Source organism: Pogoniulus pusillus, chromosome 29, assembly GCF_015220805.1.
Source record: "Pogoniulus pusillus isolate bPogPus1 chromosome 29, bPogPus1.pri, whole genome shotgun sequence".
Classification (NCBI taxonomy): Eukaryota; Metazoa; Chordata; class Aves; order Piciformes; family Lybiidae; genus Pogoniulus; species Pogoniulus pusillus.
In genome coordinates, this window is record NC_087292.1 from 15,669,273 (window position 1) to 15,692,563 (window position 23,291).

At 49.7% G+C, this 23,291-nt stretch overlaps 1 protein-coding gene across 7 annotated transcripts in view; it reads right to left on the reverse strand.

Annotated features, from left to right (window-relative positions):
• Window positions 1–15,577: 15,577 nt before the first annotated feature.
• The window catches only part of MYT1 (myelin transcription factor 1), a 107,082-nt gene continuing 99,368 nt past the window's right edge, over window positions 15,578–23,291 (reverse strand). For all 7 annotated transcript variants that reach the window (XM_064167609.1, XM_064167606.1, XM_064167605.1 and 4 more), the window contains 4 exons: window positions 22,464–22,555; window positions 20,341–20,444; window positions 19,257–19,400; window positions 15,578–16,933 (listed from right to left, as the gene is read on the reverse strand). In XM_064167609.1, the coding sequence (XP_064023679.1) occupies window positions 16,793–16,933; window positions 19,257–19,400; window positions 20,341–20,444; window positions 22,464–22,555 (481 nt within the window). In that variant the 3' untranslated portion in view covers window positions 15,578–16,792. The remainder of the gene's footprint in view (window positions 16,934–19,256; window positions 19,401–20,340; window positions 20,445–22,463; window positions 22,556–23,291) is intronic.

Sequence of the window (23,291 nt, forward strand, 5' to 3'; positions counted from 1 at the left end):
TCCTGTCACCCATCTCAGACTGAGACAGACTGTGTCTGTCTTCATCTGTGCCTGCCCCACATGGTGCTGCATGATCCCTGTGACTGCTGAGGGCTGCAGATGGAAGGTAATTATCTGGACTAGCTTTAGATCTAGGGTCTGGGCCAGTTCACTTAAACTCTACTAGTACCTATAAGGGTTGGAGCAGATGGCCTGGAGACAATCAAGATCAGACTTGATGTGGCTTTGGGCAGTTTGACCTAGCTGGAGGTGTCTCTGCTTACTGCATGGGATTGGACAAGATGAGCTTTGAGAGTCCCTTCCAAGCCCATGCAATCTGTGAACCCTTGGGGTCCCTTCCAGCCTAGCATCCTGTGATTCCACGACCTAAGTGTGGCAATGAAATGAGAAGGAATAAGAGCACACAAAAGAAGTGCCTTGATTGGATTTGAATTGTGCCATAGGAATTAGCTCTTCTTCCAGGCACCCCAACCCTACAGTGAGTTAAAATAACAATTACCTTGGGAAACGAGAGTCAAACGGGAGAAAGTGAATCAGCATCTGAGATGTATTTGGGCTGTAAGGTGATTATCTCAGCTCCCTTCATTAACATGATAACAGCAGACTCTGCAAACAGGCACGGGGTAATACTGTAGATGTCTGCACTTTCATTTTGCAGAAGACAGCTGCCTGGGAGAGTGGGATTAGTGCTGAAAGTCCTCCTTGCTGATGCAGCTAAAACAGGCTGTGGCGATTGTGCTCACCTCACCTTCACATCGGAAGTGCTCGAATGGAACTGCCTCCCAGAGCCAAAGCTGCACCTCGAGTGTGCCTCCAGCCCTGCTGTCGCCAGCATAAGAACACAACTGTTGGAATGAATCCAGAGAAGGGCCACAGAGATGCTCCAAGGGCTGCACCTCTGCTGTGAAGACAGGCTGAGGGAGCTGGGGTTGTTCAGCCCCAGTGTTGTCTTCACTCTGGAGGGACCTCAAAGCTGCCTTCCAATACCTGAATGGACCCTACAGGAAGGCTGCAGAGAGGCTTTTCAGCCTCCTCTTCTCCAGGCTGAACAGCTCCAGTTCCCCCAGCCCCTCCTGAGAAGAAGATCTGTTATCCAGACTCTACAGATACTAAAAGCAAGCTCATTTTTTTCTCCTGATTCTCCTCTCTTTTCTAAAAACCTCTAATTTAAGGGTGACAGAGCTCTGGAGCAGACTGCCCAGAGCAGCTGTGGAGTGTCCTTCTCTGGAGACATCTGGATGTGTTCCTGTGTGACCTGCCCTAGGTGATGCTGCTCTGGCAGAGAGGTTGGCCTGGATGATCTCCAGAGGTCTCTTCCAGCTCCCACCACTGTATGATTCTGTGATAATCCAGAACACTATTTCTGCCCCAACAGGCAAGAAAGGCAGCCCCTGCTTGTACCACCCCTTCTTTATCTGCCCTTAATGTTTTCCTAGGTCTCAGACTGCTTAGTTTTTGTGCTGCTTCTTTCCCTGCTCTTTAAAAGAGCCTTTGCTGTAGTCCTTGCAGCTCACCCAGGGCTTTGCTCTCCATGAGCAGCGACAGAACAGCAACTCCCGCATCTGCCTTGTCCACAGATGCATGTGGGCAGCTGTCCCTGTCTTGAGGAGTCCCAGCTGCTCCTGTGAGCTGAAAAAAGCCAGCCTGAGATTGGGACAGCAGAGCCTATAGGAATGCCAGAGTTATCTCCTCGCTCAGTCACGCACCACAAGGTGTCAGCAGCAGTCCAGGCACCGCTGCGGGCTCTGGAGTATCTCCTGGGCTGAGCGTCCTCCCAGGCACAACTGCAATCCCTGCCCCTACTCTCAGCAGCCCCCCAGCTCTGTGAGAACTCAGATCTCCATCCTTTGTTTGCTGGGAGATTTAATTGCTGTGAAGGGCTTTGAATGAGGGCAAGCTGAAGCCAAGATGTTTTTTGTCTTGGTATTCCTTATTTCCCTGTGTTTAACACTTTCCTCCTTCCTTTCATTTAAACCAATTTCTTTTATCTATATATTATATTAAACACCAGTCAGGGTGAGTTAGCTTTTACCTTGTGTGTAACTGTAAATATGTGTGCTTAGGAATTGTGCTAAGCTGTAAGTATAACTTCATCTCTTAACTTTCAGCTGGCTGAGTCTAGTCTGGGTGAATTGCCTGGGTGGGAGGGATAACTCCCAAACCATCACAGACATACACTTGTACATGAGGACATATGCATTTGCACTGCTATCACTGTTAACACCCTGACAGCAAAGCCCTTGAGGGTTCTCCTGCCCGTGAAAAGGGTAAAACATCTCAAGCTGCCCTCCAGGAGAGGTTTAGGCTGGATAAAAGGAACAATTTCTTCCTGGAAAGGACTGTCAAGGCCTGGCACAGGCTGCCCAGGGCAGTGGTGGAGTCTCCATGCCTGGAAGGTTTTCAAAGCTGTGGTGCTGAGGTACATGGTTTAATGGTGAGCTGACAGAGCTGGGTTAACAGTTGGACTTGATGATCTTAGCCATCCTTTCCAGCTGAGGCAATTCTGTGTGTCTCCTAGAGCTATCCACTTGCCTCACATCACCAGAGAGCTCAGTGAGAAGTTGCTGGAGCAAGAGGAAGAACATATGTCTTGCATTCCACTGTACTGCCCTGTGCATAACCACTGCTACTTGGGGGCAAAAAGGACTCACAAAGACCTGGATTCCTCTTACTGAATTGGGTCATCAAAGGAAAGCAACCAGGAGATTACAGAACCATGCAGGCTGGCAAAGCCCCTCAGGATCACCAAGTCCAACCTAGAACCCTACTCTACAAGATTTGCCTTAAACCATCTCCCTAAGCATCACATCCAAACACATCCAGGCTGAGGGACTCCACCACCTCCCTGGGCAGCTCATTCCAGTCCCTGACCACTCTTTCCATGAAAAACTTTTTTCCTGATGTCCAATCTAAACCTCCCCAGGCTCAGCTTGAGGCCATTCCCCCTCATTCTATCTCCAGTTACCTGTGAGCAGAGCCCAGCTGAATGTGGGAGAAAGCATCACTGGAGGTCCTTGCCCATAGAGTACCAGGTGCTTCACCTCTTCTTGGTGCTGCCAGGAGCACCAGTGAGCCCCACTCAGTCTTGTGTCTCTCTCCTGTCCCTTGGTGGTCTTTCTGCTGTGATTTAAGGGAGGTTTGACAGAAACATCTTTAAAATCAAGCCCTTTGTGTTTAGAGAGTGGCACTTGGTGCCATGGTCTAGTTGACTGGCTAGGGCTGGGGGATAGGTTGGACTGGATGATCTTGGACATCTCCTCCAACCTGGTTGATTCTATGATGATGAGGAAATGATTCCTGGATCTTTCCAGAGATTCATGGGTTTAACAAACCAGATGGATTTGAGGCATTCCTACATTGTAGTGCTACAAGAAGACAGCAGGCATACCACATTGCCCTGCTCCTGCTTTGCCTTTGGGGGTCCTGCATGTCCTACCCACCTGTCAGGCTGCACCAGCCACAGGCTTTGTCCAGCTCTTCCTTAAAAACCACAAGGGCTCAACCACCCAAACCCTCCCTTCTCCAGCAATAAGAAAGCATTTTCAGATCCCAACTGGAAATTTATTCCTGACCAAGATGTGCCTTCTTTTATCTCCTGCTCATATTATCCTCTAACTTAAACCATTCCCCTTCCTCCCACCCTGAATGTATTTATGAAGAGTAATCATATCCCCTCTTAACCTTTGTTTTTCTAGGCTAAACAAGCCAAGCTCTTTTAATCTCCTCTCCTAAGATAGGTTCTCTCCTCTGCTAATCACCCTGCCAGGCCTTCCCTGCACCTGTTCAAGGATAAATTCATCTTTTCTTGTTCCAAAGAGAGGTGCCAGAACTGCACACAATATCCCACACCAGGTCTTACCGACACCAGGACTAATATTTCCCTCTGTCTGTCAAAGAAATGGTTTGCTGCACAGTGAATGGGAAATTGATGTAGCTCCATAAACCATCTGAAGAAAGGCTGAGAGGCCTGGGGTTGTTCACCCTTGAGAAGAGAGGGCTGAGGGGAGACCTTATTACTGTGGAGCAGTGCATAAAGAGTGGCCACCAGGAGGACAGTGAATCCATTTTTCCAGGGAGTGCCATGGACCAGACAAGGGCAGATGGGGACAATTTACTGCTGGGGAGAATCTGATTGGAATCCAAAAGAAACCATTTCCCCATGGGAACAGTCAGACATTGGAGTAATCTCCTCAGGGGAAGCAGTGGATTCCCCTACACTGGACAGTTTCAAGACTCAGCTTGACAGGCTGCTGAAACAACTCATTGCAACTGGACTATGACCTAGAAAGCTTGGACCAGATGAGCCTTGGGGTCCCTTCCCACCTGGCATTCTGTGGTCCTGTGCAACCAATAACCATAAGACAACTTTACTCCAAGAAGTCACTGCTGTACCTGGCAGGAGGGAAGTGATCCTCCCCCTCTGCCGTGCACTGGTGAGACCTCACCTGGAGTACTGCATCCAGGTCTGGAGCCTCTATTGCAAGAGGGCTATGGAGGTGCTGGAAGGTGTCCAGAGAAGGGCCACAAGGATGAGCAGAGAGCTGGAGTTGCTCTGCTGTGAGGGGAGACCGAGGGAGTTGAGGCTGTGCAGGCTCACAGAGACCTTCTTGTGGCCTTGCAGGATCTGAAGGGGGCTACACAAAAGCTGGGGAGGGACTTTTGAGGCTGTCAGGTAGGGATAGGACTGGGGGGGATGGAACCAAGGTGGAAATGGGGAGATTCAGACTGGATGTTAGGAAGAAGTTGTTCAGCATGAGGGTGGTGAGAGCCTGGCAGGGGCTGTCCAGAGAGGTGGTGGAAGCCTCATGCCTGGAGGTGTTTAGGGCCAGGCTGGCTGAGGCTTTGGGCAGCCTGCTCTAGTGTGAGGTGTCCCTGCCTAAGGCAGGGGATTTGGAACTGGATGATTCCTGTAGTCCTTTCCAACCCTGCCTGGTTCTATGATTCTGATCCTTGCATTTCTGAGTCCCAGTCCTCACAGACCTTTAATGAATGGTTGGTCCATATTTCATTTACCCTGAATGAGCACCAGGAGGCACTGAGGGAAGTCTCCTCTGTGCTTCACTCAGATGCTGCTCTGGCAAAACTCTCTCCGAAGTCATGGCCAAGGTTTTGAACTGCAAAGGCAGAGAGTCAAACGATGAGAAGCGTTTTGCATTCATCTCTCCTCTTTTCAAAATGATTTTCCAGTTTGACTTGGGCTTTAATTGAATTTTTGTGACCCAGGCAGGCAGTTCAGCCTCTCTTGATGAATGCTCTTTAAAGGGTGGCTCTGATAAGAATTTAGCATCAACAATTGAGCTAATGAGCCCCAGAGAACAGTTTGTAGCAGGAGACTTAATTCTATTAGCACTTTGCAGTGTCAGGACTCCACTTTGAGCTCCCAGCTGAAAGGAGGGATGGGGAGAGAGGGAGAAAATGTAAAGTTTGGCAGCTAAATTGCCAGGATTCAGCTTCTTTGTGGGCAAACCTCAACTGGAAAGTAGTTTAGCTGACAACATCAGAATTTCACCTGTTCTGGTTTTAGTATTACTTCTTAGGCTTTTTTCCCCCTCTCCTGGCTGGTGCTCTGCACTTTCTTGTCTCGTTGTGATAAGGGCTGAGAATAAGGACTGGAACTGATAAGAGAAATGAAAGGGCAGTGTGATGACATGACACAGGGATAGGCCCTCTGCAGTTAGCCTTGCCTGTGCTGGATGTGTACAGGGTGGTCAGGACAAAGGTGCTTGTGCTGACAGCTGCAAATTAGTGTGTGGTGAGGGGAAAATTGAGATTAGTCCTCTGCAGGGATGGTTCTGCTACTTTTTGGTGACAGCAGAAAGGTCTTGCAGGTCCATCCTGCTGAAGAAGCCTGAGGCACGAGGAAGCTTTTCTCTCTTACCCCTACCCTGATTAAGGCACCACTAAAGGCTCACTCGATCTGTGCTAAACCACAGCCTGGTGTCATTAAACCAGAGTGCAAAAGGCTTGGCCAAGGCATCTCAGCTGATCCACCTGCCCAGGGCTTCTCATCTTTCATACCTGGAGATCCAGCTCAAAGCTTGTCTGGTTTGAGCTGCCCAAACCTCACACAAGCCTCTCTTTTGTGAAAGCCTGGAGAAGCCAGAATATTATTTCACACAGTCCTAGCATGATGGAGGTTGGAAGGGACCTCTAGAGATCGTCCAGTCCACCCCCCCTGCTAAAGCAGGGCACCCACAGCACCTTCACCAGGATCATGATGGCCAAGGTGGGGTTGGAAGCTCTGCAGAGGAGACTGCACAACCTCTCTGAGCAGCCTGCTCCAGGATGCTGCACCCTCACATCAAACAAGTTTCCCCTCCTGTTCAGCTGGAACCTCCTGGCTTCCAGTTTGTGCCTTTTGCCCCTTGTTCTGTCACTAGACACCACTGACAAGAGTCTGACCCCATCCTCTTGTCCCCCACAGCTCCTTTAGCTCTTGCTGAGCACTGAGCAGAATCCCTCTGGACTGCTCTTCTCCAGGCTCTCAGCCTTTGCTCCTCACAGAACTGCTTCAGACCCCTCAGCAGCTTTTCAACCCCTGCTGGACTCCCTACAGTAGTTCCCTACGTCTCTTTGACTGTGGAAGCCCAGAACTGGACACAGTACTCCAGCTGAATCCACTGACAAGAGCCTGACCCCACCCTGAGCCGAGCAAGTGTTGCTCTCCAACAAAGATCCTGCTGCCTTCATCTCTGCAGCTGCTGGAGGTGGCCCCGTGTCCAAAGGGCAGCATCCTCATTCAGTTTGGCAGAGGCTTGCCATGTGGCCAGCAGGAACTTGGTTCTGTCTAGTGTGGGTAAGCAGCCTGGTCAGCACCTCCAACTGGAGTGGAGTGACAGCTGGGAGCTGGGCTCTGGCTGTGGTGGGAAAGGCTCCTCTCAGCAGGGAGGCAGTAAGTTTCCCACCTAATCTTCTGTAACCTTCAGGCTGCTAACGACTGGAAGAAGCCAAGCAATGGGTAGTTACTGAATTAATGACTTCATCCCCAAGCTGGTCATAAATATTTCACAGTTTTAGCTCTCCAGCTTGCAGACTGCTCCAGACTGACTAAACTGTTTATTAATCTGGCTGCTGGAGTTATGTTATTTAATTGCTGAACAGCCTTAGCATAGTTGAGGTGGGTTATTGGATGCTGAAGCTCAAGAATCATAGAAAAGACCTTTAAGATCATTGAGTCCAACCATTAACCCAACAATACTAAGTCTGCTGCTAAATCATGTCTCTCAGCACCACATCTACCCAGCTTTGAAACTCCTCCAGGGCTGGGGAACTGCCCTTGATAGCCTGTTCCAGGGCTTGACAACACTTGGCAAACAGCAAGCCTCAGGAGCTGATCCTTACAATCATAGAATCAAGCAGTTTGGAAGAGACCTCAAAGATCATCCGGTCCAACCTAGCACCCAGCCCTATCCTATCAACCATGGCACTAAGTGCTCCAGCCAGGCTTGGCTTCAACACCTCCAGGCATGGCAGGTAGTTATAGGCAACAATGAGTTCTGCCCTGAGCCTCCTCTGCTGCAGGCTGCACACCCCCAGCTCCCTCAGCCTCTCCTCACAGGGCTCTGCTCCAGGCCCCTCCCCAGCCTTGTTGCCCTTCTCTGGGCATGATCCAGCATCTCAACATCTCTCTTGAACTGAGGAGCCCAGAACTGGACACAGCACTCAAGGTGCAGCCTTAGCAGTGCTGAGTACAAGGGCAGAAGAACCTCCCTTGTCCTGCTGCCCACACTGCTCCTGAGCCAGCCCAGGATGCCATTGGCTCTGCTGCCCACCTGGGCACTGCTGCCTCAGCTTCAGCTCCTCTCTCCCAGCACCTCCATCTCCCTCTCTGCCTGGCTGCTCTCAGCCACTCTGGCCCCAGCCTGTAGTGCTGTTTGGGGTTATTGTGGCCAAAGTGTAGAACCCTGCACTTGTCCTTGTTCAATCTCATCCCATTGGCCTCTGCCCACCCATCCAGCCTGGCCAGGTCCCTCTGCAGGGCTCTCCTACCCTCCAACAACTCCACACCTGCTCCTAGCTTGGTGCCATCTGCAAACTTACTGATGCTGGACTCAGTCCCCTCGTCCAGATCATAAATGAGCTTCAGGCCAAAAATCAGCTTCCCTGTAGTGCTGAGGCAATCTTAACTCCTGAATGCAAACCACTGGGACCATTGCTTTGTGCTTGGTTTGAATGGACTCTGGAAATTGTTGGAAGCATGGAAGAGGCAGGGAAATAATTCAGAACATCTTCAGTAGGGGTGTGCTGCAGTTAACTGCATCCAGCTCTTTCTGCTAGTCTTGGATCTCAGGCAGAGCAAATCATAGAATCATGGAATTGTTTAGCCTGGGTCTTGGTTCTAGTTTAAGTTTCCCAGAGACTCAACCATAGTTCACAGAACCAATAACAATTTATGGGATGCTTTTCCCTCTGCCTCCTTTGTTATCAAAGAAAAGGAATTAGATGTAGAGAGGAAAAGGTAAAACACAGCCACATAAAATAGTCTCACTTTGATTTGGAAGTTCAAAGAGGGCATTTTAACAACAAAGAAAAGGTATTTGAGGTAGGGCAGCTACAAAGAGGTGTAGGGAAGGAAAAACAAGATACAGAAGGTATGGATACGACCTGATGGATGGCTGTGGGTTTGTCCTCCTCGTGGTAAAGCAAAGAGCAGCAGCAACAGGAGGATGGTCCTGTCAGGCAGGGAGGCAGGGCAAGAAAGAAGAAAAAAGGTAGTTCCTCTGGTTTTATAGGGGGGTAGGCAGGAAGTGGGCTAAGCATTACACCTGGAGTAAGGTTTGGACCCACCCCAAGGAGGAGTCAGGAGGACATGCAGTCAGGGTCAAGACTGCCTCCCCAGGAAGGTTAACCCTTTACAGGCTTGCAAGATCATTGAGTCCAACCTTCAGCATAGCACCACCGTGGCCATTACACCATGGTCCCAAGTGCCATGGCCACAGGTTTCTTCAACACCTCCAGGGATGATGACTCCTCCACTTCCCTGGGCAGCCTGTTCCAATCCCTGACCACTCTTGCAAGAAAGATTCTGTTTCTGACCTCCAATCTAAACCTCTCCTGGCACAATTTCAGGCCAATTCTTCTTGTCCTATTGCCTGATCCTGGGGAGAAGAGACAACCCCCACCTCACTTCAACTTCTTCTCAGGGAGTTGTAGAAAGCAATGAGGTCTCCCCTCAGCCTCCTCTTTAGTCTTTGCTCTATTGGGCTGACCTCATTGCTGTCTACAACTACTTGAAGGGAGGCTGTAGCCACGTGGGGGTTGGGCTCTTCTCCCAGACAACCAGCAACAGGACAAGGGGACAGAGTCTCAAGATGTGCCAGAGGAGGTCTAGGCTGGATGTTGTTAGGAAGTTGTTGTCAGAGAGAGTGATTGGCATTGGAATGGGCTGCCCAGGGAGGTGCTGGAGTCACCATCCCTGGAGGTGTTTAAAAGTAGGCTGCATGAGGCACTTAGTGCCATGGGTTAGTTAATTGGAAGGGTTAGGTGATTAGGTTGGACTCGATGATCTTAGATATCTTTTCCAGCCTGGTTGTCTCTGTGATTCTATGTGCTCCTGACCCCAAACCTCTGGAGCACAGGAAGATGCCAGCTGTGATTCTGATTCCCTGTATGCCCAAGGACCTCACAGTGGGAGGCTGCAGGGCTCTTGTAGGATGATGTGAAGGAGGAGGCAGCTGGTCTGCTGTGTTTATATCTGCAGGGCCTCCTGGAGCAGAGAGCAGGACCTGGCCCCCTGCTTGAACTGATGGGGATTCTGGGTTGGAGGAAGCCTAAGAGCCCTCCTAAGCACACCTAAACTGCCAGCCTACCATCTGAAACCAATTCAATTCCCTTCCCTGCCATAAAGGACGCCAGCTGCGAGCAGCTCACACCTCCCAGCGATGGCTCCCCAAGCTGCAATCCAGCCTGGCTCTGAGAGCTCTGTTCTGCGGCACAGGCAGCTCCTTAGCGAAGGACGAGCGAGCTCCTCTGTGGGCTCCACCACCCTCAGCAAATATTGGCACAAGGAACAGCTCAGCAGTGCAAAGTTGGGCAGAAAAAAAGCCCATCACACAATCCCCTGCCCTTCAGGATAACAACCTGCCAGCCACGGCACCAGCCCCCCTCTTTTCCTCCTCTTCAGGTGTGCAGCCCTTAGCCCTGGTGACAAAACCCTGTCAGCTCTCAGCTGTGCCCACTAAAGTCAGCCCTGGAAACTCATCAGCATGAAGCTTAAGAGCATCTACTGCAGCCTTTCCAGGAGGGGATCTCCTCTGTACCACCATCCCTACAAGTCTCTGTTAAGTCTCTGCCCGTTATCTGCCCCAGGGCACCTTGCAGACCTCTGGTGAGTCATAGACTCAGAACAGTTTAGGTTGGAAGGGACTTCAGAGATCATCTAGTTCCAAAACCCCTGCCATGGGCCAGAACACCTCCACCTAGACCAGGCTGCTCAAAGTCTCATCCAGCCTGGCCCTAAACACCTCCAGGGATGAGACATCCACAACTTCTTTGGGCAACCCCTTCCAGTGGCTCACTACCTTTGTAGTGAAGAACTGCTCCTAATCTCCAAGCACATTGTCCCCTGCTCTAGTTGCAAACAGTTGCCCTTTATCCTGTCACCACAGGTCCTCACAAAAAGTCCCTCTCCAACTTTCCTGTAGCCTTATTCAGGCACTGAAAGAATCACAGGATCACAGAATCAAGCAGGTTGGAAGAGATCTCCAAGCTCAGCCAGTCCAACCTAGCACCCAGCCCTGGCCAGTCAACCAGACCATTGCACTAAGTGCCCCAGCCAGGCTTGCCTTGAACATCTTCAGGGACAGTGACTCCACCAGCTCCCTGGGCAGCCCATTCCAATGCCAATCACTCTCTCTGTGAAGAACTTCCTCCTCACATCCAGTCTAGACCTTCCCCATGGTCAGCACTGGGAATGAAGGGTGTGAGGTGGAGGTGCCTGCAGCCCTCCTGCATTGGGCCAGGGGTTCTATCAACCAACCAAGTACCCCCTACCTTGGGCTGTTGGTTCTCTGCATCATGAGACTGGCAGGATTTCAGGCACCCACGTGGCCAGGTGATGACAGCTCCTTATTACACAGCATTCCAGCACAGTGAGAGCTGGAAGTGGCCTCTGGAGATGATCCAGTCCAACCCCTCTGCTGAAGCAGGGTCACCCACAGTAGCTTGCCTGGGATCACAATAGCCAGGAGGGGTTAGAACCTCTCCAGAGAAGGAGACTCCACAACCTCTCTGGGCAGCCTGCTCCAAAGCCTTCAGAGGTAGATTTGTGAAAGCCTTCATAGGTATTCTTGGAAGCCTAAAGGGGTCTACAGCCTTCAGTGGTAGATTCTTGAAAGCTTTCAGAATCTTGGAAGCCTGCAGAGGTAGACTTTTGAAAGCCCTCAGAGGTAGACTCTAGAAAGCCCTCAGAGGTAGAGGCATGAAAGGCTTCAGAGGTAGATTCTTGGAAGCACTCAGAGGTAGGCTCTTGGAAGGCTTCAGAGGTAGACTCTTGGAAGGCTTCAGAGGTTGATTCTTGGAAGCACTTAGAGGTAGGCTCTTGGAAGCACTCAGAGGTAGACTCTTGGAAGCACTCAGAGGTAGGCTCTTGGAAGGCTTCAGAGATTGATTCTTGGAAGCACTCAGAGGTAGGCTCTTGGAAGCACTCAGAGGTAGACTCTTGGAAGGCTTCAGAGGTTAATTCTTGGAAGCACTCAGAGGTAAGCTCTTGGAAGCACTCAGAGGTAGACTCCTGGAATCCCTCAGAGGTAGACTCCTGGAAGCCTTCAGAGGTAGACTCCTGGAATCCCTCAGAGGTAGACTCCTGGAAGCTCTCAAAGATACCAACCCTAAATCCCCCCCTTAAACCCCCAAATCACTGAGCATAACCACCTTTAAGACCTCCACTGACCACCCACAGCTCCCAGGAGCAAGACCACCAACCAGGCAAGCAAGAAACCACCCTGCCCCCTGGATTGGGGAGGAGAACATTGGCAAGACCCCCAAAAGAAAGACCATGGGAACTGAAGTGCCAAACAGAACCAGGTTTTATTAGGAAACACCCCTGCCAAGTACAGAAGGAAGTTCTGTCTGCAAAATACATTTCCTGAGGAAAGTAGATCACAGTATCCATATTTTTTGTTTTCTTTAGGGTTCTTTTATCTTTCTCTTTGCTTTTTGGGGGTTTTGGGGGTTTTTTTTTGTCCTTTTTTGTTGTTGTTTGGTTTTTTCCTCCCCAGAAGAACATGTAGCCTGCTAGAACTTTCAGTGTGACTTCTTTTATTCCTTAAACATTAACAGTATTCCTGCACATGGACAAGTAAGTACTCAGTCATCACAGAACCGACACACAAGCCACAAAATAAATACACAGCAAGAGCACAGGGGGTTGATTTTTGTCCTTTTTTTGTGGTTTTTTTTTCCTTTAAACCTTTTTTCTTCTTCTTCTCCCCCAGACTTAAATATTAAATAAATAATAAATACAGATTCATTCCTTTTAGTTTCCTTTTCCTCTTCTCAGTGCCTGAAACGATAGCAACAAACCGAAAAGCAACTAAAAAGATTCAAACCTCCCCACCCCTAGATGCTTTCCCCATCCCCCCACCCAGCACCTCCCCTGCTGCTCCCATCCCCCCCCCAACACACACACACACCAAAAAAAAAAATGAACCAAAAAAACTTATCAAAAATGTCTCAGTTATAAAATATCTTTAAAAAAATTTCCTGGCATTAAAAGAATAAATAACAAAATATATTAAAAAATAACTTGGTTGCATCAAAGTTACAAGGAGGAGATGTAGATAGAAGGGGGGGAGGAGAGGGGAGGGGAGGAGAGGGGAAGGAGAGGGGTGGGAAAAGCCTGGATGAGGCACTTAGTGCCATGGTCTGGTTGATTGGGCAGGGCTGGGTGCTAGGTTGGGCTGGCTGAGCTTGGAGCTCTCTTCCAACCTGCTTGATTATAAGGAGAGGGGAGGGGAAGGAAGAGGGGAAGGGAAGGAAGAGGGGAAAGGAAGGAAGAGGGGAAGGGAAGGAAGAGGGGAAGGGAAGGAAGAGGGGAAGGGAAGGAAGAGGGGAAGGGAAGGAAGAGGGGAAGGGAAGGAAGAGGGGAAGGGAAGGAAGAGGGGAAGGGAAGGAAGAGGGGAAGGGAAGGAAGAGGGGAAGGGAAGGAAGAGGGGAAGGGAAAGAAGAGGGGAAGGGAAAGAAGAGGGGAAGGGAAAGAAGAGGGGAAGGGAAAGAAGAGGGGAAGGGAAAGAAGAGGGGAAGGGAAGGAAGAAGGAGGGGAAGGAAGAGGGGAAGGGAAGGAAGAGGGGAAGGGAAGGAAGAGGGGAAGGGAAGGAAGAGGGAGGGGAAAGCCTGGATGAGACACTTAGTGCCATGGTCTGGTTGATTGGGCAGGGCTGGGTGCTAGGTTGGGCTGGCTGAGCTTGGAGCTCTCTTCCAACCTGCTTGATTCTATGATTCTAAAGAGAGGGGAGGGGAAGGAGAGGGTGAGAAAAGCCTGGATGAGGCACTTAGTGCCGTGGTCTGGTTGATTGGGCAGGGCTGGGTGCTAGGTTGGACTGGGTGAGCTTGGAGGTGTCTTCCAACCTGGTTGATTCTATTCTATGGAGAGGGGAGGGGAAGGAGAGGGAAAGGGAAAGGGAAGGAGAGGGAGAGGGAGAGGGAGAGGGAAGGAGAGGGAGAGGGAGAGGGAAGGAGAGGGAGAGGGAGAGGGAAGGAGAGGGAGAGGGAGAGGGAAGGAGAGGGAGAGGGAGAGGGAAGGAGAGGGAGAGGGAGAGGGAAGGAGAGGGAGAGGGAGAGGGAAGGAGAGGGAGAGGGAGAGGGAAGGAGAGGGAGAGGGAGAGGGAAGGAGAGGGAGAGGGAGAGGGAAGGAGAGGGAGAGGGAAAGGGAAGGAGAGGGAGAGGGAAAGGGAAGGAGAGGGAGAGGGAAAGGGAAGGAGAGGGGAAGGAATGTTCTTTTTTTTTTCTTTTTAGTATTTTTTTTTATGGTCAAAAGATTTTTTTTAAATATATTTTTATGACTATTTTTGCTTCTTTTGTTTGTTTTATGTTTGTTTGTGGTTGCTTTTTTATCTCTTCCCCAGCGTCCAGTTTCAAATGAAGTAGAAAATGAATAAATAAACCCAGAAACCAACCCCCTCCCCCCCCCCAAATTTTTTTTTCAATAAATAGGAAAAAAAAATTATGAATAATAATAATAATAGAAAGAAAGTAACAAGAAAATGTTGGAAAATATAAATTACATCTTGCCAAAAATTAAATAATTTACAGGAGAATTCAAACTAACTACTTGGGGGTTTCTTCTTCTCTTTTATACTCCTTAAGGGTTTTTTCTTTCCCCCCCTTTCCCCTTTCTCTTTCTTCCAAGAAGTGCAATTTCTCTACTGTTAAATACTAACTCAATTGCAGTCACAATCAGTTTGGATTCTATTTACATCTGAAGAACACTGTGTTTTGAACACCTCAATTTATTATTCTTTTGAGCCTTGTTTTCTTTGTTCTTTATCCCTTTTCTTTCTTCTTTTTGCACTTGGGATGGGTTCTAAAATAAGTGAACTCATGGAGTCTGATCCCACAAACGCTTTGGGATGTGAGGAACTCCCTCACGCCCCCATGGAACTCAACGCCAGTTGAGCTGCTCCTGAGCTTCAAAACCAGATCCAGTAGCCCCATATCAGTGGGAAGCTTTCCAGTGATGCCTCCAAATCATAAATATCTACAGGTTTGGGCTCCAAATGAAACCACAGGATTGATTTTAGTATGGTTTGGGCTCCAAATGACACCACAGCCTTGGATTTAGCATGGTTTGGGCTCCAAATGACACCACAGCCTTGGTTTTAGCATGGTTTGGGTTCCAAATGACACCACAGCCTTGGATTTAGCATGGTTTGGGTTCCAAATGACACCACAGCCTTGGATTTAGCATGATTTGGGCTCCAAATGACACCACAGCCTTGGTTTTAGTATGGTTTGGGCTCCAAATGACACCACAGGCTTGGTTTTAGTATGGTTTGGGTTCCAAATGACACCACAGGCTTGGTTTTAAGTATGGGTCAGCAAAATCCTCCCCATCTGTGCCCATCCTGCTGCCAATAGGGATGTGGGATGCAAGATTCATAGAATGGTTGAGGTTGGAAGGGACCTTAAAATTCATCCAGTTCCAACCCCTGCCATGGGCAGGGACACCTCCCACTAGACCAGGTTGCTGAAGGCCTTGAAGATCTCCTGGGAGGGGACATCCACGACCTCCTTAGGCAACCTGTTCTGGTGTCTCCCCAGCCGAGCTGTAAAGATGCAAGATGTGGGATGCAAGAATCAGGATGCAGGACCTGGGATACATCTCCCATTTGGATCCCCTCAGGAGGGCTTTGTCCTTTTCTGCTTGCAAAGCGTTTGCCAGAGGGGGGACAGCAAGTTCTGGGTGAGGAGGACAGCAAACCCATGAGGTGACAGCTAGAGAGCAGCATCACAAAGGCAGTCTATAGTCACTCCATAGCTGCTCTCCACATGCACAGCGAGGCTGCATGTACCAAGCTGCTTACAAGATGCTTCTTTGGAAGAATACCCAACACCTGAATACTTCCCCCCCCCCCCCCCCTTTTTTTTGTGTCATTTCTCTTTGTGGGTTGCAGAATGCTCCTTGCACCATGATTTCACCTCAAGATGTACAACCCCAAACCCAAAGCATCCCCATTGCCCTCGGGTAGCTGCTGGGTAGGAACTGGCCAATAACATCTCTCTTTCTGTTGCGTTTTGAGGTGGTTTGGGGGTTTGGTTTGGGGTTTTTTTTTTGCTTCTTTTGTGGCTGTTCTGTTGTTTTTTTCATTCTTTGTTCATCACCATCTCAATCCTTCTCTGGTATGATCTTCACTGATGTATGACCTCTGGACTGGCCACCGTAAAGACGAGCCCAAGACTGAAAAAGAACCAGAACGGTCAGCAAATAGACTCCCAAAAAATCATATACACTGGACCATGACACGTTAAAAGGATTCATCTGTATGAAACATCTGGCATTGGCCTATTCATTATAGCTATTCTCATATTTAAGACAGACAAAGGAATACTGTAGTTGCAAACTCCAAAAGCTTCCCTGAGAACCTTGGTTTTTTTTTTTCAATCCATTGCGCTTTCCACTGGAGATCCAGGACCTGCCTCCGGGTTTCTTTGCAGCAAATAAAAATAAGCTACTTTATAACACTTCAGAGTTCCCATGCCCAGTGGATATCTGAACACCTCGGGGTTGGGAGGCCCAGCCTGGCTTCAGATTTACAGGTAGCTTGCAGCTCCAGCACTTGTAGCAACGCAGAACGTGTGTGAGTAGGTGACCTGGACGTACGACTGCAGGTGACAGGAGGGTTTTAAGCCAGTGCCACGTTAGTCTTGGGTCAGACCAGACCCAACTGTTCTTGTGACAGTTTAAAGCCTTGGCTCAACGCTGCCAGAGGAGGGCAACTCGGGAGAGCTGCCTGCTCTTCACCAGCTAACCAAGCCCTACAGCCTACTGGGGAATTGAACCTTCCATCTTCATCTACCTCATGGTCCAGGTAGGAAATAAAACCAAATCTCCCTTTTCCTCAAGAAGGTCCAAAGTGAAGTAAACCAAAACACTGAGTTCGCTCAGGTCCACCTCTCGGAAATGGCCTCTTGGTTATGTTTTGGTCCTTTTTTGTTTTCCTCTCTCTTTTATTTTCTTCTTCTTTTTTTTTTTTCCCATTCATGACACAAGTTTTCTGACTTGTAAACCTGAATACTTGGAGGGAAAGTTCCATCTTACAGTCTCCATTCGCTTGCTCCTCTCCATCCCCTGGCACTAAACTTGGATGCCCTTGACGGCTTGCTTGATGCTCTCCAGCAGGTCCTTGTTGTCTGGGTTCTGGTAGCACTCCTGGTTGGTGTACATGTCAGTCAGCGTGTTCACGTATGCATCGAAGTTCTGCTCACTGATTGGCTCCTGCAGCCCAAAAAAAGCCAAATGAGAGGGTTGGTAGTGGAGTGGAAAGAGCCTGAGATGGGCAAGGTCTCCGTGTCAGAACCTTTTCGTCCTGCAACCCCTGATCCTGCCACAACTTAACTGGGTCCTGAGTCATAAAAATCAGAACATTGTTTTGCTTGGAAATGACCTTTAGGATCCTTGAGTCCAGCCATTACCTAGCTCCACGCACAGTCTGGTGCTGAGCCATGCCTCTTAACACAACCACGTCCCTTAGCCCTGTAGCCACATCCTTTAGCACCACAGCCATACCTTTGAGCATCACAGCCATGCCTGTTGGCACCGCAAACATGTCCCTTAGCACCACAACCATGACCCTTAGCGCTACAAACATGCCCTGTAGCACCACAGTCATGCCTTTTGCAACACAGCAACATCCCTTGGCACCACAACCTTGTTCATTTGCACCACAACCACTTCCCTTAGCACCACAACTACATCCTTGGTGGCAAAACGATGCCCTTTAGCACCAAAATGATGCCCCTTAGTACCACAACCCTTCCCCTTAGTACCACAACCCTTAGCACCACAACCGTGACAGCACTACAACATCCCTTGACACTACAACCCTCCTCCTTAACACCACAACCACATCCTTGGCACCAAAACCCTGCTCCTTAGCACCACAATCACTTCCCTTGTCAGCACAATTACATCCTTGGCATCAAAGCCCATTCCCTTTAGCACCACAACCCTTCCCCTTAGTACCACAACCCTTAGCATCACAACCGTGACAGCACCACAACATCCCTTGACACCACAACCCTGCTCCTTAACACCTCAACCACATCCTTGGCACCACAACCCTGCTCCTTAACACCTCAACCACATCCTTGGCACCACAACCCTTGTCCTTAGCACCACAACCACTTCCCTTATCACCTCAACCACATCCTTGGCACCAAAACAGTGCTCCTTAGCACCACAACCATGCCCCTTGGCAACACAACCATGCCAGTTAGCACCACAAAATTAATTCTATGCCTTAGCCTCATAAAGTTGTGAACAGCATCAGGGTACAAGGGTGCAGCAGTTTGACAGGCTGGAGGCTGAAGGAAGCCATGCAAATGAAGGGCTGGAGGATGAGAGGATTGCTGAAGCATCACATAGGGAATCAAAGGCAAAGTTAGGACAGGAGCTCAGTCACCTTGAGCTCACATCTGCCCACGCCAGCATGCTGCTGTGGGTACAGCTTGTGCTTTGGAGGGGCATGGTGGAAACCTTGCATACATCTAACTTGGAGGAAGGGGGATGGGGGGGAGGAAGAAAAAGCAGGCAGAAGGAAGAAAAAGACCAGGAATAAAATGAGCACAGGAGTCTCGTGGGCATCATTTAATTGGAGTTGCCTGAAACCTTGAAAAAATATTTGCTGAATAGTTTGTTTGACCTTTATGTGTCAAACACTTCACACACACACACACATGAAAAAGCAAGCACTCAGCAAGCAGTTTTCTGCCAGTGCAGGCAGCTGGGTGAATGCTATCCAAAACCACACTGCTGGGGGATGGCTTCTCTCCAACCAGCCCGGCTTTAAATACAACCCCCAGTGAAAAGCATCCCCCAACACTACACAGAAAAAGAATGGGAGAAGGAGAAGAGGGGGAAAAAAATCAATCAATCAAAAGCTCAATCCTCTGATGTCAGCGATGGGTTGGAGGAGTTGGAAGAAGAGGAGTTGGAAGAGGGCAGCTACTCCAACAACATTCCCCCATCCCCCTCGGTACACCTGGGTTTGACAACAGTAATTACATTCCTGGGAATAGAGGGAAGGTAATTAATAGGCTTTTGTGCTTTTACTGTTTTAATGCAGCCTTTTCTTTTTGCTCTAAGTCTCTGGTAGCACGCTGAGGGCTGGTAGACCTTGTTAAATTAAACAAACTCCAGGCTCTTTACCAAGGCTATTCTTTGCCTGCCAGCTATTCAAAACCCCACTTGAAACTACCTGCATGATAATGGCAGCCCTAAGATCTTTCTGACGTTGAAATCCAATCCCTCCTGATCTCTGCTTGTGCTGCCTCAGCCTAAAAGGCGCTGGGTAGCCTTGATAAAGTTTCCCATGTTGTGATAAGGCTCCCAGATGTAATGAGACAGAACAATAGACACAAAGGGAGACCGGCAGAAAGAGGACAACAAAAGGGAGATGGAATGAGGGCTTCAGAGATAAGGCAAAAGCACTGATCTTATACAGGACATGTAAGGGTATGGAGAGGCATTCTCCCATTCTTCAGCTGTGCATAAGCCATGGCTTTGGCACAGCTCCCTCAGTGCCCTCCAAGTTCCTTACCATGTGTGGAAGGCGAATATTGGCAAGACTTTGGATCAGAGCCTGGCTCAACCCTGAGAGCTCCAGGAACAGGGCTTCGTTTTGCTCCTCGATCATTTTGTTTTCCTCCTCAATGTTCTTCAGGTTCTTCTCCATAGTGGAGATCTGCAGAGGAAGCAGCATGGGCAGGGTTACAGTGTCACAGTGTCACAGTATCATCAGGGTTGGAAGAGACCTCACAGATCATCAAGTCCAACCCTTTACCACAGAGCTCAAGGCCAGACCATGGCACCAAGTGCCACGTCCAGTGCTGGCTCTGCAGGCAGTGGCTGTGCTGTAGTGTCACTGTTCTACGTGGCACAGTCACAGAGCTGGCTCTGCAGGTAGTGGCTGTGCTGAGAGTGCTGTGGTGCCACTGCTCAGCATGGCACAGCCACAGTGCTGGCTCTGCAGGCAGTGGCTGTGCTGAGGGTGCTGTGGTGCCACTGCTCTGTGTGGCACAGTCACAGAGCTGGCTCTGCAGGCAGTGGCTGTGCTGTGGTGCCACTGCTCTGTGTGGCACAGTCACAGAGCTGGCTCTGCAGGCAGTGGCCATGCTGAGGGTGCTGTGGTGCCACTGCTCTGTGTGGCACAGCCACAGTACTGGCTCTGCAGGCAGTGGCTGTGCTGAGGGTGCTGTGGTGCCACTGCTCTGTGTGGCACAATCACAGAGCTGGCTCTGCAGGCAGTGGCTGTGCTGTGGTGCCACTGCTCTGTGTGGCACAGTCACAGAGCTGGCTCTGCAGGCAGTGGCTGTGCTGAGGGTGCTGTGGTGCCACTGCTCTGCGTGGCACAGCCACAGTGCTGAGCATGAGCCCTGTTGGGCAGCATGGCACTGCCTGGGTTGAAGACAGCTCACTGTGGGCATCAGCAGCCCCTCTTCTGGGTCAAAATTAGAGCTGGGCACCTGCCAACTGTCCAGATAACATTGGTAAAAAGCAAGCTAGTGGTGGGCTTGTGAGTTCTGGGTGGGTGGTAGGTTATCAGCCTTCAGCACCCACCACCACCCATGCAAGGGGCTTGGCCATGGGCCCCTGGTCTTGGGTGCACAGCCGAGGACACAAACCTGTGACTGCAGTTTCACCATGGCTGCTTCCATCTCCGAGTTGGACTCGTTCAGCTCACTGATCTCCTTGTTCAGCTGCTTGATCTCTTCATCGTTCTCCAGAACTACAGGAGAGAATCATAGAATGGTAGGGGTTGGAAAGGGACCTCTGAAGATTGTCAAGTCCAACCCCCCCTGCCAAATGAGGGTAACCTAGGGCAGGTCACACAGGAATGCATCCAGATGGGCATTGAAAGTCTCCAGAGGAGACCTCTCTGGGCAGCCTCCTCCAGTGCTCCATCACCCTCACAGCACAGAAGTTTCTCCTCACGTTGAGGTGGCAATTACTCTGCTCTGGTTTGTGTCTTTTGCCCCTTGTCAAAAGACAGGACACCACTGAAAAGAGCCTGGCCCCTTCTTCCTGACATCCCCCCTCAGACATTTATGAACATTCATAAGCTCTCCTCCCAACCTTCCCTTCTCCAGACTAAACACCCTCAGCTCCCTCAGCCTTTCCTCATCACACAGATGTTCCAGTCCCTTCATCATCCTCACAGCCTCCAGTGGACACTCTCTAGTACATCCCTGTCCATCCTGAACTGGGGAGCCCAGAACTGTCCAGAATAGTCCAGTTTTGGTAGGAAAAAAAAAACATTAACAAAAGCAAAAGATGTGGAAAAGAAGAAGGCCACAGGCAGCCAGCAAACACTGCTGGGGAAGGCAAAGACCTTGGGGCTTTCTGCTGAGCTTTCTGTTGCACAGACCTCACCACTCATCAAGTCCTCACCTTGCTTTTACATCCTGTGAAGAGGATGTGTGTCTCACCTTGGGGGGGTGGGGTATGGTTTTATTACACAGTATCACAGTATCATCAGGGTTGGAAGAGACCTCACAGATCATCAAGTCCAACCCTTTACCACAGAGCTCAAGGCTATTCAGTACCATTTTTAGCAGTTCAAGGGCACTGTAGAGGTCAACATGGAACTGCAAAAGCCAATGACAGCACAGCAGTGGTTGGAGACCACCATCACTGCCCTGAAAACTCAAGTCCTTCTCCAAAGTCCTGAGCTTAAGGAGATGCCAATGCCTGGCATGAGTGGAAATTATGAGGGCCTTAAAATAAACCAATATTTCCAGCAGAGTGCAGGTTATTTATAGTTCCAAACTCTCAAAGTATTCAAGTTAAATGCCTGAACCTTGTCTAATCCCACAGCAACCTCCCTGCAAATGCAAAGTGCTGTCGCTGACAAAATCCCAGCTCCAGAAATATCTGCCTGAATGTGCCTGAATAGGTGAAAGTCACTGAAGGACTTCCAAGGAGTTTGTAAAAAAATGGCAGGGAATGCTTCCAAAAAATGCCTCAGATAATTCCTTTTGCCTGGAATTTTGCTATGGAGTCATAAAATAGTTTGGGTTGGAATGGAATGGAATAGAAGAGAATCAACCAAGACAGAATAAGCCAGAATAAAATAGGATAGGATAGAATCAACCAGAATAGAATAGGATAGGATAGAATAGAATCAATCAAGTTGGAAGAGACTTCCAAGCTCATCCAGTCCAACCTAGCACCCAGCCCTGCCCAACCAACCAGACCATGGCACTAAGTGCCCCAGCCAGGCTTGGCTTCTACACCTCCAGGCACTGGGACTCCACCACCTCCCTGGGCAGCCCATTCCAATGCCAATCACTCTCTCTGCCAATAACTTCCTCCTAACATCCAGCCTAGACCTCCCCTGGCACAGCTTGAGGCTGTGTCCCCTTGTTCTGCTTCTGGCTGCCTGGCAGCAGAGCCCAACCCCACCTGGCTACAGCCTCCCTGCAGGTAGTTGTAGGAAGGGATCTTAAATTTCCAACCCCTAATATCCTATGTGTGTGATCATCCAGATACAACCCCCCCTGGCATGGGCAGAGGCTCCTCTGGCAGGGCACACCCCAAGTGTCCAGAGAAGGGCAGCAAGGCTGGGGAGGGGCCTGGAGCACAGCCCTGTGAGGAGAGGCTGAGGGAGCTGGGGGTGTGCAGCCTGCAGCAGAGGAGGCTCAGGGCAGAGCTCATTGCTGTCTGCAGCTACCTTGGTCTGCAAAGAAAAGCTCTGTGGGCTCAATACCTGACACACCTGCAAGGCAACAGGCTGGAAGATCCTTACCATCGCTGGTCTTGAACTTGGTGTTGAGAATTTCATCCCCTGAGAGTTTTCCTTTCTTCCCAGCAAAAGTAGCTCTTGGACACCCTGACAAACTGCAAAGGAAGCCAAAATGGTTTTCATTAACTCTGGGAGCTCAGAGGAGCTTGTGTTCCCAACAAGAGCAGGTTTGGTGGAGCTCACAGCAGAAGGCTCCAGCCCTCCCATCATTGCTCTGGCCTCCTCTAGCCCTGCTCTGAACAGACTCACATCTGTGCTGTGCTGAGGACTCCAGAGCTGACCCCAGCACTGCAAGGGGGATGTCAGTAGAGTGGAGCAGAGGGGCAGATCTTTGTTAATTGGACAGAGCTAGATTGGTTGGACTGGATGATCTTTGAGGTCTCTTCCAACCTGGTTGATTCTACGATTCTCACACTGTGAGCCAGTTCTTCTGAAAGCTTTGCATGGCACAAAGGAGATTGCTTTGCAAACAGTGCCTCCAAACCTCCTCAGCTATAAAGCAAGAGCTCAAACACATTGTCTCCTAAAGCAGAGGGCATGACAGATAGGGAAGGTGGGAGGAAACCTGTTGGTTTGGATAGCAAACCCTTAGTTCTGTTCTGGCTTGCTCATGGAAGGACATTGCTGGTTCTGCCCAGTCCATGTCTCACCACTGCAGTATTCAAACAAAGAGAATCAGAGAATGCATTGGGTTGGAAGGGTCCCTTGAAGGTCATCTTGTCCTACCCCTTCACAGGGAGCAGGGACACCTTTAACTAGATCACATTGCTCAGAGCCCCATGAATTTTGATCTTAGAATCATAGAATCAGGCAGGGTTGGAAGGGAGCACA